The 18,351-nt window shown below is 48.8% G+C and overlaps 1 protein-coding gene across 7 annotated transcripts; it reads right to left on the bottom strand.

Annotated features, from left to right (window-relative positions):
* Nucleotides 1–600: 600 nt before the first annotated feature.
* On the bottom strand, nucleotides 601–18,346 carry CNTROB (centrobin, centriole duplication and spindle assembly protein). 7 transcript variants are annotated; one of them, XM_030923407.1, is made up of 20 exons: nucleotides 17,680–18,346; nucleotides 17,137–17,207; nucleotides 16,261–16,349; nucleotides 15,931–16,012; nucleotides 15,023–15,179; nucleotides 13,666–13,782; nucleotides 13,331–13,447; nucleotides 12,883–12,981; nucleotides 10,414–10,650; nucleotides 9,922–10,068; nucleotides 6,642–6,775; nucleotides 5,949–6,062; nucleotides 5,563–5,725; nucleotides 4,222–4,480; nucleotides 2,459–2,610; nucleotides 2,202–2,265; nucleotides 1,854–2,024; nucleotides 1,562–1,694; nucleotides 1,021–1,093; nucleotides 601–793 (listed from the first exon to the last, which is right to left on the bottom strand). In XM_030923407.1, exons 3-20 carry the CDS (start codon nucleotides 16,346–16,348, stop codon nucleotides 668–670), a joined length of 2,433 nt encoding a protein of 810 aa, XP_030779267.1. In that variant the 5' UTR covers nucleotide 16,349; nucleotides 17,137–17,207; nucleotides 17,680–18,346; the 3' UTR covers nucleotides 601–667. The 7 variants fall into 7 exon arrangements, with proteins under 7 accessions (XP_030779267.1, XP_030779268.1, XP_010360710.1 ...); XM_030923408.1 differs by having other exon boundaries at nucleotides 16,265–16,349; XM_010362408.2 differs by having other exon boundaries at nucleotides 16,265–16,349; nucleotides 17,137–17,552; nucleotides 17,680–18,269.
* Nucleotides 18,347–18,351: the final 5 nt, after the last annotated feature.

The following is an 18,351-nucleotide window of genomic DNA, read 5'->3' as shown; positions in this document are numbered from 1 at the left end:
TCCTGCCTCAGCCTCCCAAGTAGCTGGGACTACAGGCGTCCACCACCATGCCCAGATAATTTTTTTGTATTTTTAGTAGAGACGGGGTTTCACTTGTTAGCCAGGATGGTCTCGATCTCCTGACCTCGTGATCTGCCCGCCTCAGCCTCCCAAAGTGCTGGGCCACCACACCTGGCCTATTTTCCCTTAAAAGAGAAAACTTTCTCCCCAAGAACCAAATTTTAACTCAAACTCTTTATACAATAACTTACTCTTATTAAAGTTTGGGTCTTTTCTGATTATTAAAGTAACATATACTTGTTTTAGAAAATTTGGAAAATACAGAAATGTATTAAAAAACTAAGAATCACCCATAATTCCAATTCCACCCAGAGGTCATTGCTCTGCAGTTTTTAGCTTTGTCCACTGAATCTGAGCTACTCCAACTTTCCAAATCTTGTCATAGACCATCTTCCAAAGCATTCACATCTTTTCCCATAGGAAATGACATATAAACACGTAACATATAAAAAAAAGTACTCAAACCAAATGTGGTTTCTTTACAAAGTGATTTCCTACAAAACCTCTATTTTCCAAATTCCTATGAGCTAGAGACTCTGATACAGACTATTGAGCATTTATTAAAATAACAACAAGAGAACAAAGAAGAGGAAAGAGGGTGGGGGGCTCATCTCCAGACTCCCCCCCGGCTCCTCATGCTACTCGGAGCATGGTGCCCACTTTTCTTCCGTGCAGGAGGTTTTTCAGTCTTGGGGGCTGTAGCAGGGCGGCGAGGGACAGACTGGGAGGGAATCTGAGAGTTGAGGGAAGAGAGAAGAAGAAATCAGCGTCAGATCCTCTTGATTCCCCACACCACTGAGGAAAGGCACGTGGAGAGGGCCAGATGAGTCTGCAGGGAGGAAAGGCCATGCTACAGAACCCGGGGGTGGAATAGAGGGGCCAGCCAGGAGTGCGCAGAGGTGAAGGAACTGGTCAGTGAGAGCCCTTTTCTCCCCTGGTCCCTGCCTGACTTTCCCTCACCTCTTTCCGGGGGATCTCACCCAAGCGGGAGTCTATGTTCCTTCTGGGGACATTATCCCCTTGGCCATCAGTCCTGCCACACAAATCAAAGGTATGAGGATGGGGAGCTCCGTCCCCCCGGTTACCCAATACTGGATGGAAGAACCACTCCCCAATTCTATCTCTTAAGAATAAGATCAAACTCGATAGACCCGGGCATCAACTGGGAGGAGACATTAGTGGAAGCAAATAATGAGTTATACTAGCTAGTCAAAATTCTAGGATTCTGAGTTTTGAGCTGAGGGGTAAAGAGGAAAAAAACGAAGGTAAAGAGACCCGGGGAAAAGATTTTTTTGTTTAGAAGAAAAAAGCAATAGAAAGGAAGAGACAAAAGAAAGGTGTGGGGCAGTAAGAGAAGAAGATCTGTGGATCCACCTCTCATCCTTCACTTTCCTCCCCAGAAAGGGACAACGATTCGATTCAGGGTAAAACACACCCACTCCACTCCCCATAATCCAGCTTCCACCCTGCGAATCCTTCCTCCTTCCTCCCAGGCTTGTACCCGCTGTGTTCCAGCCTCTTCAGGTAGAGCAGGAGATCCTCAGCAGGCAGAGCCCCCCAGCCCCGAGCCTGGTAGAGTCGCAACAGTTGAGACACCTCCATCAGCTGCCTTGGCAATGTGAGCCCATCTCCACCTGACAGACATAGCAATAATCACAGGTGTCATCCTAGGGCCCCTCTCCCCAGCCCTCAGCCCATTTCCCCAGGAATTCAGAAGGGCAGTAAGTACCTGTACTGGATACACACTCAGGACTGTCCCTCTTTTTTTCCCTAGTAAACCAGGACATGCTCACCTCTCTCTGGGGAACCACTGCTGGGACCACTGCCTTGTGAATGGGAGGACGGAAGCTCCTGGACCCGGAAAAGACTGGATGCCATGGCTAAGGGAACTTTGGTTTTGTGGACAGGGGGTGGAATACGTGGCACTTGAGGGGCTTCCTCCCAAGATGGGACAGTCAGAGGACCTAGCAAAACGAAAGAGAGCCAAGAATCAGGAAATGGGGCAAAGAACCAAGGAAGTCCCACCACCCAGCATTCCTAAGGCTTTATTGCCTTTGCCAGCTCCTAAAAATTCATCCTAGATAACCAACTCCGATCTTTCCTAGGCCCCAGCCCCAACTTTCTTCAGAGTTGGAACTCACCAGACTTAGGGGGCAACAGATCGACAGCAGGGTTCTCATTGTTCTGGGACACTGTCTCCAGCAACTGTGGGTGAATAAGATAGTCAAGTTCCCCAGGGACTGACAGAGAAAAAGGCCTAGGGAACTAAGAGAAGAAGCTGGGACGAAGAGTTAGTCATAAACAGGGAATGAGGTCAGAGTCCCGGATTCCCAGAGCAGAAAGAGGAAAAGAGAAAGGGAAGAAGAAAATGAGCTAATCTGGGTGGAATCTCTCTTACCTGGTGCAAAAAATTCCTGAGGCCCTCCAGCTGAGCAGGCGGCAGCCCTTGCTTTAGGAGGCCCTCCCCGTCAGGTCCAGGATCTTCCTCAGGGAATGGCCTTTCTGCCCTATGGTCGGGATGGAAGGCCCCAAGTGCAGAGAAGGCCCCAGCTATAAAGTGAAACAGGTGTGGGTGGGTGCAAGTGTGCTCAAGGGGGAAGGGGCTCCTCCACAAATCAACTCACCTAATACTCAGAAGAGAGGGGCCTATTAAATGTAAGAGGAACATCACTGCTAGGAGAAGATGAAGATGGAGGTTTAAAGGAGCTGGAGAGGGAAGGGTTGGTTGGAGGTGACTGGGAGATAGCACAGCTGAACTCTAAGACAGAAATATAGACAGAAGAAGAAAGCTGTGGTACTCAAACTCTAAACAAATAAATACCCTCACCAACTCCCTGAAGAATGGAAATGAGTAACACACATGTTCTGATCTCTTCCCCAGAATATGCCCCATTCTTTTATTATTCTCACATAATTAAAAAATTTTTAATTGTGATACAACTAATCTCTCTCTCTTTCTTTTTTTCTTTCTTTTTTCTTTTTTTTTTTTTTTGAGACGGAGCCTGTATCTGTCGCCCAGGCTGGAGTGCAGTGGTGCGATCTCAACTCATTGCAACCTCCGCCTCCCGGGTTCACTCCATTCTCCCGCCGAGTAGCTGGGACTACAGGCGCCCGCCACAGCGCCCGGCTAATTTTTTGTGTTTTTGGTAGAGACGGGGTTTCACTGGGTTAGCCAGGATGGTCTCGATCTCCTGATCTCATGATCCGCCCGCCTCAGGCTCCCAAAGTGCTGGGATTACAGGCGTGAGCCACCGTGCCCGGCCTCTTTTTTTTTTTTTAAGAGACAGAGTCTTGCTGCCTTGCCCAGGCTGGAGTACAATGGCACCTTCTTAGCTCACTGTAGCCCCAAACTCCTTGGTTCAAGCAATCCTTTTGTCTCAGTCTCCCTGAGTAGCTGGAAATTCGGGTGTGTGCCACCACACCCAGCTAATTTTTTATTTTTTGTAGAGAGGAGGTCTCACTATATTGGTCAGACTGGTCTGGAACTCCTGACATCAAGCCATCCTCCCACCTCAGCCTCCCAAAGTGACAGGATTACAGGTGTGAGCCACCGGGTCTGCTCCACCCCTCATTTTTAATTTGACTTAGGTTGTCATGTTTGTACCACACAGAACACCTCCATCCACTCAAATCACAGCTGACATTAAACTAGGAGTGGACACCACACCCAAGGTCAGTCAATCCAATCAGATGGCCTCTAAACTGGACCTAAAAAACTGAGACACTGATGTCTCTCTAAATGTCTAGAGGCTCAGCTAGAGTATCACAGCCACAGCTGGTCAAACTCATGTGTGAACTGAAGTTATGAGGGGCGAGAACCTTGGGTGCTGGTCTAGCAAGAAAAAAGAGCAGATGTGCAGGAGAGGCGGACCCAGGAGACTATGCAGGCCCACAGAAAAGGGCCAGCTAGCTGCCTCAGTTCCTGGTAGTGCCCCTGTTCCCAACTCCAGTTCTCATGAAGTCCAGTGACACCACACTTCCATGAGATCTTAGTCCCTTTATGTGGACCAATGTGAGCAGATTTCTGCTGCTTGGCAACTTGTGATCACTAAAGGCATCTGGGAAACTAAATGCTCAAGTACCAGAGAGAAAGCAAGGTACGAAAGAGGGAGCCAATTCTTGCACAGAAGGGGAACCCCAGTGACTTCTGTCCCCAGTTACCTGTGGATGGAGTGAGGTCTGGTTTAGGCTCCAGGGGTTGGAAAGAATGTTGGCTCTGAAAAGAGGGGCCCAACAGGAGGCTAAGATCTGAGGAGGAACTGCAAAGAACAGGAGGTGCTCCAGGTAGCTCGTCCCTTGCTTCCCGGCTCTGCTGCAATACAGGCTTCAGGGCCACGGCCACAGGAGGCATAGTCCAGACCGTCCTCTCCTCCTTCTCCGGTTCCTGAGGCCCGGGGCTGGAGGGTCCAGCAGGAGGAGCCTGACCAGGAGAAAGTCAGAAAGAAGGGTCAAAGTGCAGCAGGTTTAAAGAGGTAAGACATGGTACAAACACTTTCGTAAGATTATAAATTTCTGGGTGCAGTGGCTCACACCCGTAATCCCCACACTGGGAGGATCGTTTGAGGCTAGGAGTTTGAACCAGCCTTGGCAACATAGAGAGACTCCATCTCTACAAAAGATTTAAAAATTAGCTGGGGGCAATGGCACGTGTGTGTAGTCCCAGCTACTCGGCAAGCCAAGGAGGGAGGATTGCTTGAGCCCAGCCTGGGCAACAGAGTGAGACCTTGTCTCAAATAAATAAATAATAAATATTTAAATAAATAAAATTAAAATTAAAATATCCTAATTTTTTCTTCTTTTTCTTTGAGATGAGGTCTTATTATGTTGCCTAGGCTAGTCTTGAACTCCTGAGCTCAAGTGATCCTTCTGCTTTAGCCTCCCATATAGCTGAGATTATAGACACACCACCACACCTGCTAGAATTTCGTAATTAAAAGAAGGAAGTGGGAAGTACCAACATATGAAGGGCTAGGAAGTGAGACTCTCTACTGTACTCTGGGGCAGGACTTGGCAACAATTTTTGGCCCTTTCCGTCATAATTAATTCAGCTGTCCCTCCACAAAATTAGTACCACATATCATTTGTCCCCTCTTGGGACTGGGAGACTAGAGTTATGCCCAATGGAATGGGGCCAGTCTGAGTAAGCTATGGCCATGGAAAAAAGATTTTGCTGAGGCAGTTATTATTTGTAAAGTCCACTGATTTTTTCCCCCTGATATAGGCCTTAGGAGCTGAACTTAGTACTTCCCTTGGGAGGGAGCTAGATTTCCAAAGAAGGAATCTAGAACATAGTTCTTGCTGGGCATGGTAGCTTATGCCTGGAATCCCAGCACTTTGGCAGTTAGAGGTGGGAGGATCACTTGAGCCCAGGAGTTCGAGGCTGCAGTGAGCTATGATCGTACCAGTATACTCCAGCCTGAGCAACAGAGTGAGACCCTGCCTCAAAAATAAAAATAAAAACAGAACGCAGTGGAGAAGCTTAGCTCACGGGGCAATGCTTACTGAAGGGTTGGGCGGTGGGAGAGTGCTGCTGAGTAGCTGGTTGGCCTCATCCCAGTGGGCCTGCAGCATGGCCTGCAGTCTTTCCACCAGCTCCACCCGCTGCTCCTCCAGCTGCTGGTTCCCACTCTGCAGTTCGCGCACTCGCGCTTGCTCCCGGGCCAGTCTGAAGAAAAGAGAGAAGTGACTCAGGGCCTTTAAGGAAGTAGAGACTTGGGGGCTAAGAAAAGCCAGAAGGGAATGTCGGACATCTGACATTCTGAAAGGAGCTGAGGCCCATGTAGAGGAGGACAGACCAATCAAGGGAGCAGCTCTTTAGCGTTCTCAGTTTGGACTCTACCCATGGGAAAGGGGCTGGGGCCTGAAAGGGGCACTCTGGGGACCAGGACCTGAGCTCGTAGTCCTCAGCCACCTGCTGTTGCCGCTCCTCTCTCTCTGCCATTTCCACCTTGAACTGAGCTAGCTCCTGCTGGTGTTGTCCACTCAGGTCCTGCAGCTGCTTCCTGCAGGGCACAGGCAGGAGAAGAGGACTGAGACCGGAGACAGAAGAAGTGACCAACTGAGAAAAAGACATCACGTGTGCACGTGACAGTGACCTAGATAGCCAGTCAGCTAGCCTGGCCATGGCACAGGAAGCAGCAAGGACAAAGCTGGGGTCTTAGGATGGGTTCCTCAGAAGCAGAGACTTAAATAAATTTATTTTGGGAGCATTTCCAGAAAATCTTGGCAGCTGAATGGGGGTGAGAAGTGAGGCCGGGCTGGGAGGAGGCTCAGTCCGACAGAGCAGCTCTGGAGACAGCGCAGGTCATACCTCAGCACTGTCTCAGCAAAGGAGCTGGACCATCTATCATTCTGCACCCACCAGTTCTTGGTTAAGGGCTACTCTCTATGGGATGAAAATTCCCAGGCACTTCTGGCTCTCCATGAATGCATGAAGGCAGCCCTCCCAAGAGAGACTCAGGGCCAGGCTGACGGGAGTTAGCGCACTCTGGGAGTCACAGTGCTGGACCATGGCAAAGGGATTGAAGGGAAACTAATGATACCTGCTGTGGCTGAGAGAAGTGACACCGAGTCCCATGTACCTGTGATGTTCCCTGAGGGAGGCTGCTTGCCGTAGGCTGCTCTCCTGAGCCTGTGCCAGCCGCTCTGTCACCCGCTGCTCCAGCTGCACAGCCAGCTCCGACTCTAGCTGGATCCGTTGGCTTTCATACCGGGCCTGGGAGTGAAGGCAGGTGGGATAACGGCCCAAATCTGTTTGGGCTTACAAGAGGATGGCGGATATAATGTAGACAAAATCCAGTACAAACTTTCCCCTCATATGAGATGAAGAACAAGAATTTTGCCTCAAGGAGTGAAAGAAGTTCCCTTTCCTTATTAAACCATAAGATATTCACACTTTAAACATACATCAAAGTGAAAATGACTTTGGGTGAAAGACATAAATTTCTTAGCTAAAATGAATGTTTGATAGAGCAATCAAATTCATTCTGTGTCTGAGATAACATACTCTGAGTGGAGTACCTGAAAGCCAGTAGGCATTCAGTAAATGTTAGTGCTTCTTCCTCCTTAAGCCGTCAACCTGTAAGTGTCTCCATTTTCTCAGCCACAGTCCTTCAACTCACTAAAATCTGATTTCCACATATAGTACTTTACCATAAAGAATTCAATTTCTTTTCTTTTCCTTTTTTTTTTTGAAACGGAGTTCTGCTCTGTCACCCAGGCTGGAGTGCAGCGGCGTGATCTCAGCTCACTGCAACCTCTGCCTCCCAGGTTCAAGCAATTCTCCTGCCTCAGCCTCCCGAGTAGCTGCAACTACAGGTGTGTGCCACCAGGCCTGGCTAATTTTTTGTATTTTTAGTAGAGACGGGGTTTTTACCGCGTTAGCCAGAATGGTCTCAATCTCCTGACCTCATGATCTGCCCATCTCAGCCTCCCAAAGTACTGAGATTACAGGTGTGAGCCACTGTGCATGGCCCAAATAACTCAATTTCTAAATCCAAATAGTGGTTATTTCTCAGCCCCTACTTTTGAGAAAGGGTCTTGCTCTGTTGCTCAGCCTAAAGTGCAGTGGTGTGATCATGGCTCACTGCAGTCTTGACCTCCCAGACTCAAGCGATCCTCCCACCTCAGCCTCCAGAGTAGCTGGGACTGCAAGCTCATGTCACCACACACAGCTAATCTTTTTATTTTTTGTAGAGATGGGGTCTCACTATGTTGCCCAGGCTGGTCTCAAACTCTTGGACTCAAGCAATCCTCCCACTTCAGCTTCCCAAAGTGCTGGGATTACAGGCATGAGCCACCACACCTGGCCCTGTCTTTTTTGAGACTTGGTCTCACTCCTGTCACCCAGGCTGGAGTATAGTGGTGTGATCACGGCTCACTGCAGCCTCTACTTCCAGAGTTCAGTTGATCCTCCCACCTCAGCCTCCCGAGTAGCTGGGACTACAGGTCTACAGGTGCGTGTCACTATACCCAGCTAATTTTTTGTGTTGTTAGCAGAGTTTAGGTACTGCCATGTTGCGCCCAGGTTGGTCTTGAACTCCTGGGCTCAAGCAATCTGCCCGCCTCAGCCTCCCAAAGTGCTGGAATTCCAGGTGCAAGCCACCACACCTGGCTGGTTTCTTTTTTTTTTGAGACGGAGTCTCGCTCTGTCACCCAGGCTGGAGTGCAGTGGCCGGATCTCAGCTCACTGCAAGCTCCGACTCCCAGGTTTACGCCATTCTCCTGCCTCAGCCTCCCGAGTAGCTGGGACTACAGGCGCCCGCCACCTCGCCCGGCTAGTTTTTTGTATTTTTTAGTAGAGACGGGGTTTCACCGTGTTAGCCAGGATGGTCTCGATCTCCTGACCTCGTGATCCGCCCGTCTCGGCCTCCCAATGTGCTGGGATTACAGGCTTGAGCCACTGCGCCTGGCCCCGGCTGCTTTCTTAGTCTTTATTGCATGTGATCTCATTGTAACACCTGATGCCCTAGGTCAATTCTTTTTTTTATTATTATTATTTTTTGAGATGGAGTCTCACTCTGTTGCCCAGGCTGGAGCACAGTGGCACAACGTGGGCTCATTGCAACGTCCGCTTCCCAGGTTCAAGCGATTCTCCTGCCTCAGCCTTTTTAGTAGCGGGGACTACAGGTGCGTGCCACACACCTGGCTAATTTTTGTATTTTTAGTAGAGATGGGGTTTCACCATGTTGGCCAGGCTGGTCTCAAACTCCTGGGCTCAAGTGATCTGCCCGCCTTGGCCTCCCACAGTGTTGGGATTACAGGCATGAGCCACCACACCGGGCCAAAGGAGAGTGGTTCTCAAATGCCAGCCTCACTGGTACCTCCTTAAGTTAACCATTTATAAGGAACATAGCCTCTCAGAATGGCTTGCACCTGGAAAATTCATCAATTTGTCCTTAACACACATTTTATACATAAAAACCGAGGCCCATAAGGGTCAAAATTCTAGCTAGATGTCAAACTAAGTGCCCAGTCCTAATGCAGTACTCTTTCCTCTTCAATGCTGTGTCTCCACCATGGGCTAGAACACAGCTCTCTCCAATCCTTTCCTGTATCCTGTAGATCAGCAAACTACAGCCCAATTCAGCCCTCCATGGCCTGTTTATATAAGCTGTACTAGAACACAGCTGTGCTCATTTGTTTACGTACAGTTTGTAGCTACTTCTGTGGTATAACAGCAGAGTTGGGTAGTTGCAGCTGAGACCATACAACCCACAAAGCTAAAAATATTTACTGTCTGGACCTTTACAGAAAAGGTTTGCCATCTCCTGTTCTATTCCACAGCAAGAGTCTGACTAGTCTGAATTTAAAATTCAGTATGTTAGCTAGATGGAAAGTGTTTTTCAAAGTGTAATTATATCTGACAAACAATTTCTGAGTACAATTCTGTGCCAGGCCATGTGCTGTTATGGAAGTTTCATAAGTAAATTAAAAAATCATTGCCCTCCTGGGTCCCTGACCTACTCAGAGAAATTAATGCAAGTTGTTCATGTAAAGAGAATTACAAAGCATATTGTTACGATTGGAATCAAGTCTGACAAAAACTTTCACCTGCTCTGTCAACCCACTAAGTGTGGTGTCATCTCTTAAAATAACATAAGGTATCTTTAATAGATTTAAATCTATTTAATCCTAAAAGTAACACTAGTTCAGTCTGACATATTGTGGGAAATGGTCACTCAGTGAGAAATGGCTCTGAGTTTAGGACAGAAAACTACCCAAAATACTACATAGAAACTGTTGATGGAATTAAACCCCAAATCTCTGAACTGGGAGTGTCTACCACAACTCCTGAGGGGTCCCTCCGCCTCAGATCTACTTCTCGCAGAACAAAACCTCAAGAACCCTCTGCCTTCTGACCTGCACCAAGCTCATTTCCAGCTGCAGAGCATCTCTCTCTCTCCGAGCTGTATCCAGCTCTCCTTCCAGCCGCCGCACCTCAGACTGCACCAATGCCAACTGGTGCTGGGCCTCCCAGGCGGCCTGGGCTTCCCTCTGGCTCTTCTCCTATGAAAGACAAATCAAACGTACATAAATATGTCATTTCCTATCTCCTGGTTACCTCCACTCCCCAATTCATCCTCCCAAACCCTAAAACCCAAGCTTCGCCCTTCTCCTCCCATTTGTCTTATTTCCCCATCCCTGTTGAATTTCAGTCTTTGGCCTTTCATGTATTCAAAACCCCAGCCCTTCCTGCTGGTCCTATACTCTCAACTTTGTCTCCCACACGTGGCTCTCTACTCTCCATTCCTGCCTATATATATCCCGCATATTCTAACATTCCATCCCATTCAATCATTTTGCCCTTCATCTATTCCCTAGTTCCTCAACTCTTCCAACTGCCACTTTTACCTTCTCTCTTTCCAACTGAGCCTGGTTCTCCTCCTGCAGCGCCTGGTAGTGTCCCTTAAGCTGGTGCTCTTGCTGGGCCCAGGTCTGCCGTTCTTCTTCTAGGGCAGCCCGAAGAGTCTCCAACTCGCGATGCTCACTCAGTTGCCCAGCCCGAGCTGCATCCCGCTCTTCCTGCAGGGCACAGCACCGCTGCTGTTCTGCCTCCAAGCTCAGGGTCAGAGCTTGCCTTTCCTCCTCCTACAGCCACAGAAGAAAACCAGGCTCCTTAGTAGGCTCTTAGTAGGCTCTTCAGAGACCAGCAATCTGCCCTCTGACCCTCAAACAAGGTGCCTGCTGAGAATTATGCTCATTAAAAACACAATACTTAGGCTAGGCACGATGGCTCACACCTGTAATCCCAGTACTTTGGGAGGCCGAGGCAGGCAGATTACCTGAGGTCAGGAGTTTGAGACCAGCCTGGTCCAACATGGTGAAATCCCGTCTCTACTAAAAATACAACAATTAGCTGGGCACGGTGGTGGGCGCCTGTAATTCCAGCTACTTGGGAGGCTAAGGCAGGAGAATCGCTCTAACATGGGAGGTGGAGGTTGCAGTGAGCTGAGATCACACAACTGCACTCCAGCCTGGGTGACAGAGCAAGACTCCATCTCAAATAAAACCTAAAAAACCCCACAAGAGTTGACAGGCGCAGTGGCTCATGCCTGTAATCACAGCATTTTGGGAGGCCGAGGCAGGCAGATCATCTGAGGTTAGGAGTTTGAGACCAGCCTGGCCAACCATGTCTCTACTAAAAATACAAAAATTAGCTGGGCATGGTGATGCACACCTGTATTGCCAGCTACTTGGGAGGCTGAGGCAGGAGAATTGCTTGAACCTGGGAGGCGGAGGTTGCAGTGAGCCAAGATTGTGCCACTGAACTCCAGCCTGGGCAACAGAGCGAGATTCCATCTTAAAACAAACCAACCAACAAACAAAACACAATAGTTGACAAGCTCATGGGACTATAATAGATAAGAGCAGCTGTTCCAGAGCCAATCTCAGGTTTGAATCCTGCTTCTGGAATTTACTATGTGTTCTTAGGCACACATCCTTATCTGTAAACTAGAAGTTATAACAGGGTCTGCCTTCTGAGCATTAAAGTAAAAAGCATATGGAAAGCATTTAGCACAGCATCAGGCACATAGTAAGTACTCGATACACAATAGTTACCACCATCATCATCAAAAGAAATTCCACTAAGACTAGAATATCCAGCCTACAATCATGAACCATCATCCATCATCAGGACTGTCAGATATATATAGCCTGTTAAGACTACAAGTACCAGCCTGCATGCAGCAAGCATGCGTTATGCATGCAACAAGTTCCAAACCCGGCTACTAATTCATATGGCTAATCACCTTATCATTTGAGCTCTAAGAGAGTTGAGTGAAATGGCTGAGTATGGTGGCTCACATCTGTAATCCCAGCACTTTGGAAGGCCAAGGCGGGCAGATCGCTTGAGGTCAGGAGTTTGAGACCAGCCAGGCCACTGTGGTAAAACCCTGTCTCTACCAAAAAAATACAAAAATTAGCTGGGTGTGGTGGCATGCACCTGTAGTCCCAGCTACTTGGGAGGCTAAGGTGGGAGAATCGCTTGAACCCAGGAGGCAGACGCTGCAGTGAGTTGCGATTGCACCACTACACTCCAGCCTGGACAACAGAGCGAGACCCTGTCTCAAAAAAAAGAAAAGAAAGAAAACTTAGTCAATTCCATACCTTTTTTGGCCATGCCCTACAGAGTTCCCAAAGCAGATTGAAAAAAATCATCCAGGAAATTTCTGAAAAGATTTGGGTTCCACCACATATCTACTGAATCAAAACCTCTGCGGGTGAGTCCCAGAAATCTTTATTTTATTTTATTTTAGTTTAGTTTAGTTTTTCGAGATGGAGTCTCACTCTGTCGCCCAGACTGGAGAGCAGTGGCGTGATCTCAGCTCACTGCAACCTCTGCCTGCTGGGTTCAAGCAATTCTCCTGCCTCAGCCTACCAAGTAGCTGGGACTACAGGCATGCACCACCATGCCCAGCTAATTTCTTGTATTTTTAGTGGAGACGGGGTTTCACCTTGCTGGCCAGGCTGGTCTCGAACTCCTGACCTCGGGATCCACCCGCCTTGGCCTCCCAAAGTGCTGGGATTACAGGCATGAGCCACCGTGCCCAGCCTATATTTTAAAATAATTCCTTAGATGACACTAATGTTCTAATGAGGATACAATTTGCAGAGTTTCTCAAACTGACTTGGTAGCAGAGCCTTTTTTTTTTTTTTTAATAGAATATCTAGCTGAATTACTGTTCTAAGGAACACATTCTGGCAAACAGTGCTCTGGTGCAACTCAAATTATAATCTTCCACAATCCACCAATAGCCCATAGCTCTCTAGAAGTAATTAACAGCTTCCAATGGAATTAACCCAGTTCAATCTTCTCACCAATGTCTCTCTTTCCCGTTGCTGCAGTCTGGCACTTTCCTGCTCACGATTCAGGGCCTCCATGGCCTCAGAAAGGCTTTGTTCCAGACGGGTTACTGTCTTTCAGGAAGAGAGGAATACAGGGCAGAGGAACTGTGGGAAATCTGTGTGTGCTATATTTTATAAAGCATTGACAATGTAAACTTGAAACTTCAGAGTTAACTAAATGACTAAGGGGCCAGACAGAAGACTACATGGTGTGGGAAAAATCAAGACGTCATTGATGATGCAAGTTGGACAGCAGAAACGGTTAAAGGAGAAGAAAGGAGGGATGAAAAGAAATGTCAGGACAGCCACTACAAGACTGAGGTCAGTCTGTTGGGAACCCTAATTCCAGAGCTATTTCTGCCCCTTTCCATCTAGAGATCTGTGACTCAGGTTCTAATGCCATATGCTCCAGGGTGCTCACCTCTTGCTGCTTGCTTCTGGTGAGCTCTGCTGCTTGGCGTTCCTCTTGAAGTCCTCTGAGAACCTCTGTCCGCTCAGCCTCATGCCGGTTCCAGCCCTCTACCACACGGGCCAGGGTCTTAGGTAGGGCAAGTAAAATGGAATTTCAAAATAACTTTTTTGCCCTCTTTTTACTACAGGGGCGGGGTCAACAGCCATCTTCTCCCAACAGTCAGCAAACCAACCCCTTGCCCAGCTCTCAGCATGCGCCAAGAAATACTGGTTGGCCACCCCCTTGTTTATTATTCCTTAATGCTCTTCATGGCGAGACCCACCCACATTTTGCTACCCTGGTACCTTGTCCAGTTGCTCAATCATGGTATCTTTCTTGCGGTCGGCAGCCACAGCCACGGCTAATTGTTGCTGTAGCTCTAACACTCGGGTCTGCAGGCTCTGAATATGGCGCTCACAATGCTGGGGAAAAGGGTGAGGAGTCTGGGTGTTGCCCATCTTTCGTATGACCACAGCACCAAACTTTCCAGTTCCTCTAGTGGGGGAATGGGCTGGCACCAAGAAGCCTGGGTCCCAAGAACAGAATAGTTTTGGAGAGGGAGAATCAGGAAAATTCTGAAGCAAGCACCTTGAGGCTCAAGATCTCCACCATGTTTCTGTACCTTTTCAGGAGATGAGTGCTTAGATTCCAGGCTCCTCCTTTTCCTGGATCTCCTGAGTAAAAATCCCATAAACCTTTTGGCAGAGGTGCAGCAGCCCACACAGCAAAATGTGCAAAGTTACTCCTACCTTCAGAAGCTCATTGGACACAATGAGTAAACACAGCAAGGATAAAGGGGAAAGCCTTTCATTCATGCCAAGGGGTTTAACATAGAGAAAGAGAGGCTTCCAAAAATGGCAACCAAGGATTTTGACTTTCCTCTGCTTTGTCTATTTCTCTGTCCCCTTCAGACACTAAGGCAGAGGCTCACAGAGATAAAGGCTCAGTATATCACCAGTAGCTGTAAATCCTATGCACAAGCTAGCAGAGTCTGTGTTCACTCAACAAACACTGAGTGTTTCTGTGTTACGTATATTCTAGACCTTAGGCAGCCAGTACTAACACAAACAAGATACGGACCCTCAAATTTTAGAGACGAGAAAAAAACAAGATATATCAGAACGATAAGCTATATGAAGGAAATAAGAGAGCGATCTGACTGACTACTTGGAAGGGAGGTGGTGCCATATTAGTTGGATGGTCAAAAAAGTCCTCCTCAGGAAAACATTTGAGTTAAGTCCCAGTTTTCAGGCTCTTCACCCTCAGCCCTATTCTTTTCTTTTTTTTTTTTTTTTTTTTTTGAGACGGAGTCTTGCTCTGCCGCCCAGGCTGGAGTGCAGTGGCCAGCTCTCAGCTCACTGCAAGCTCCGCCCCCTGGGTTGACGCCATTCTCCTGTCTCAGCCTCCCGAGTAGCTGGGACTACAACAGGCGCCCGCCTCGTCGCCCGGCTGGTTTTTTGTATTTTTTAGTAGAGACGGGGTTTCACCGTATTAGCCAGGATGGTCTCGATCTCCTGACCTCGTGATCCGCCCGTCTCGGCCTCCCAAAGTGCTGGGATTACAGGCTTCAGCCACCGCGCCCGGCACCCTCAGCCCTTTTCAACACTTGGATCCCCTCTTTCTAATCTTTGCTGCTCTCAAAAGGAAGCCTTTGCATCTTACCTTGCGGCGGGTATGCTCTGAATCCAATGCATCTCTCAGCCCCTGACAATCTGGGGGATTGAGTGGAGGCCCTGGTCGAAGGCTGGTGTAGCGGGGAAACAGCTCCTCCAGGGCTTGGGCCGAGTTGGATGGAGACAAGTCTTGCAGGGGCCGGGTGCTGAGCAAATCAGGTAGAGAATGTTAGGGCTGGGAAAGCTTTTGAAATCCACTTGTCCAACTGTGATATTCTACAGATAAGGAAACTGAGACCCAGAGAGGGCAAGAGACTTGTCTGAAGTCATACAGCTATATAACCATAGCGCCATAAATAACACACAGGTCTGGAATTCGCTTAAAGGTTTCAGCAGAAACAAGCTAACTCTTTAGAGGGGAAGAACGACTGGAGGTTAAGAGAAAACCGGGTACCAGGCTGCAAATACCCATGTTCCTGAAGGAGTAAAGCGGGTAGGAGACAGTAGAAAAAGGATGAAAACTGAAAGCTAAGTGATAAGCCTCTTGGGTTCTTTTTTTTTTTTTGAGACAGAGTCTCGCTCTGCCGCCCAGGCTGGAGTGCAGTGGCCGGATCTCAGCTCACTGCAAGCTCCGCCTCCTGGGTTCACGCCATTCTCCTGCCTCAGCCTCCCACGTAGCTGGGACTACAGGCGCCCGCCACATCGCCCGGCTAGTTTTTTGTATTTTTTAGTAGAGACGGGGTTTCACCGTGTTAGCCAGGATGGACTCGATCTCCTGACCTCGTGATTCGCCCGTCTCGGCCTCCCAAAGTGCTGGGATTACAGGCTTGAGCCACCGCGCCCGGCCTCCTCTTGGGTTCTTAAGAGGTACAAAAGCAATAAAGGGAGAAATAAGGAACAAAACACTTGGATTTCCAAGAAAGCAAGCAAGCTAGGAGAACCCCAAGAAGAACTCACTTGAGCAAGGTGGCTGTGCTATCACTGTCAAAGGAGTCCTCTTCCCGTCTCTCTGAGCCAGCGCCAGGAATGAGGGGATCCCCTGCAGGCAGCCAGAGGGACCCCAAAGCCACAGTCAGGTAATGACAAAAACAGAGGCCACTTGAAGAAGAGAAAAGGCCTTCCTTTCCAGTTCCCTCACTCCTTCACCCCACCCCCCCCCCACCAAAGAAAGGGAAACTTTTCTCCTGAAATATCTTGCTCAGAGGTTTTCCTGCCTGCTTCCTCTGTCCACTTTCTCCCACCCCTTAAATCTAGGTTCTCCTTCATAGTTCTAGGGAAGGGGCTTACTCACGATAGGCTGTATCACGTGAGGTTTGGAGCATGGTCTGGAGCTGACCCCGAACACTTTCCATCTCAAAGATATGCTTAGAACCATCCTAGAAGAAAAGCCACACGGAAATCAGATGCAACCTGTGTTATCTGTCTCCTACCTATTGCCAGGGTAGAATTTTCACTCCAGCACTTTGGAAAACAAGAAAAACCAAACAGATACAATAAGGGATGTCCTAACCTTGAGTCAGAAATTCAAACACTACAGAAGCCAGAAAGATGATGTAAATAAAATAACTGAGGCGGTATAAGACAAGAATTGTGGAGATTCTTGCCAATTCAAGAACAAATGTAAGGACTGTGTGGCTTATGGCTATCATTTCCAAACTCTGGAAGACCTAACCAGTCTGCAAATTGACTATGACACCTTTTCTATACAATACTAATAACTATCTTCTCTGTAACATGTTGTAGTTGACTAAACTACGTCTTAATGATGTACATGCCAAAGTTGGAACCATACTATCAAAATAGTGTTGCGCTGGAAGGATCTGAGCTGCTATCCTAAGTCCCTAGTTCCCTCTTGGCATCAAGAAACCTTCCCCATTCCAAGTGCACAGGAAATAGCTCACCAACCTACCCCATAGGTTTGCTCTGTCTACTCGCAGCAGAGATGTCTCTCACAAAAAACACTAGGAAGTTCCATAATTTTCAAATTATGGTGTCCCAGGTCACTCCCTCCCTCATAAGCATGACTGCCTATGCAGTTAAAAGGAATATGAAATCCAACAAGAAGAGTTCAAATCTATCAAAGCTTTTTATTTTTACCAACCCCAATCCCAAGACTCTCTGGTGTCTGGTGCCACAGTGGTCTCCAAGACACACTTCCCTCACCTTTTTCTTCAAGTTGTTTTCCAATCCGACTGACAAGCTTCGACTCAATTCTTGGGCTAAGCCGTCTAACCCTTCAGGAGGCGGGGAGGTGGAGGGTAAATACAGTTGGGCTCGGGCCTCCGCCTGCCGGCTGAGGCGCAAAGAAGCATAGAGCTGGGAGGTCACTTCAGACGACACTTGATTGAGCCCAGGGGGTTCTGAGGAATCACTCAGGAGATCCTCTGCCCCGAGGGGTGAACTGGGGCTGTCAGCTGATGTTGCCATGAATACAGGGAAGAGATAACCGGAGACAGCACAGAGCTGGGAGGTTCTGCTTTAGCAAAGTCCAGGAGGAAAAGTTCACGGAGAAAGATTTGGGTGAAGGGAGGAAGACTCCACGCCAAGGATCCTTGGTGAATTAAGGGCATCGAGGCTTTCTGGTTAGAGGAAAGGTTTCCACCAGTTCCAGGGCCCATGGGAGTGGGCAAAAGCATCCCTTTCCCCAGCTCCTGGGAACAGTGTTAAGAGGGTGCAGCGCAGAGGGGGTGCGGACAGAAGACCTACTGTGGGACAACAGCGCCGCTGAAGCTCCTCTTCCCAACTACGAGTGCTGGAAGCTGCAGATCAACTCCGGAACAGGCTATCCCCGGTCAACTGAGCTCTTAAGTTCTCACGCCCAAAACGTCCCAACGGAAACGGACCTAAATCCACTAGGGGCCCATTTTCTGTCCCCCTTCCCTACTTGTCCCTCAACTGGCTCCAGTCTCAGGAGAGGGAGGAACCTCACGCTCCCCCGCCTCTTCACCCGTTCTACCCAGGGTCAGCTCCCTTGTACTTTCCCTCCGACCCCTCCTGGCAAGAAAGCCATAGCAAGCTTCCTTGCTCCCTAGAATCTCTCCCTCCCCACCACCCCAAAAGAAACTTTGTGAACCCTCAGTCACTCCCTAAGTCGTCCCTAAAAAGCACGCCGCCCTCAAGCCTAGCCCGAGATCCTCTACCCCGACGACCACCCGGTTTCGCCCACTCTCCACCCTTCCAGTCCTCAGGCCCCAGTCTGCCAAAGTGGGGGGGCAAGCGATTGGCCTCCTCCCCTAAGATCCCCCTCTCGCGCCTCCCACTATGCTCAAAACCGTTGGCAGCCTCCCGCCCACTGTCCACGGCCCCTCCTTTCTCGCCTCGATGACGTCACCCGCCCGCGAGACCACGCTCGTAGACGCTCACATAACTACTGTATCC

This window comes from Rhinopithecus roxellana, chromosome 19 (assembly GCF_007565055.1).
Source record: "Rhinopithecus roxellana isolate Shanxi Qingling chromosome 19, ASM756505v1, whole genome shotgun sequence".
In the NCBI taxonomy this organism is placed as follows: domain Eukaryota; kingdom Metazoa; phylum Chordata; class Mammalia; order Primates; family Cercopithecidae; genus Rhinopithecus; species Rhinopithecus roxellana.
The sequence above is the reverse complement of the archived record's forward strand: the minus strand, read 5'-3'. Positions and strand labels throughout refer to the sequence as shown.

What these genes read in the sequence shown, in the direction of transcription:
- CNTROB (XM_010362406.2), bottom strand. Translation starts at nt 17,400, where the DNA reads ATGGCAACATCAGCTGACAGCCCCAGTTCACCCCTCGGGGCAGAGGAT. An exon ending in CCAGAAGCAAGCAGCAAGAG is followed by an intron (nt 12,982 to 13,330) that starts GTGAGCACCCTG and finishes TCTTCCTGAAAG; the next exon opens with ACAGTAACCCGTCTGGAACA. An exon ending in CTCAGTTGGAAAGAGAGAAG is followed by an intron (nt 10,069 to 10,413) that starts GTAAAAGTGGCA and finishes TGTCTTTCATAG; the next exon opens with GAGAAGAGCCAGAGGGAAGC.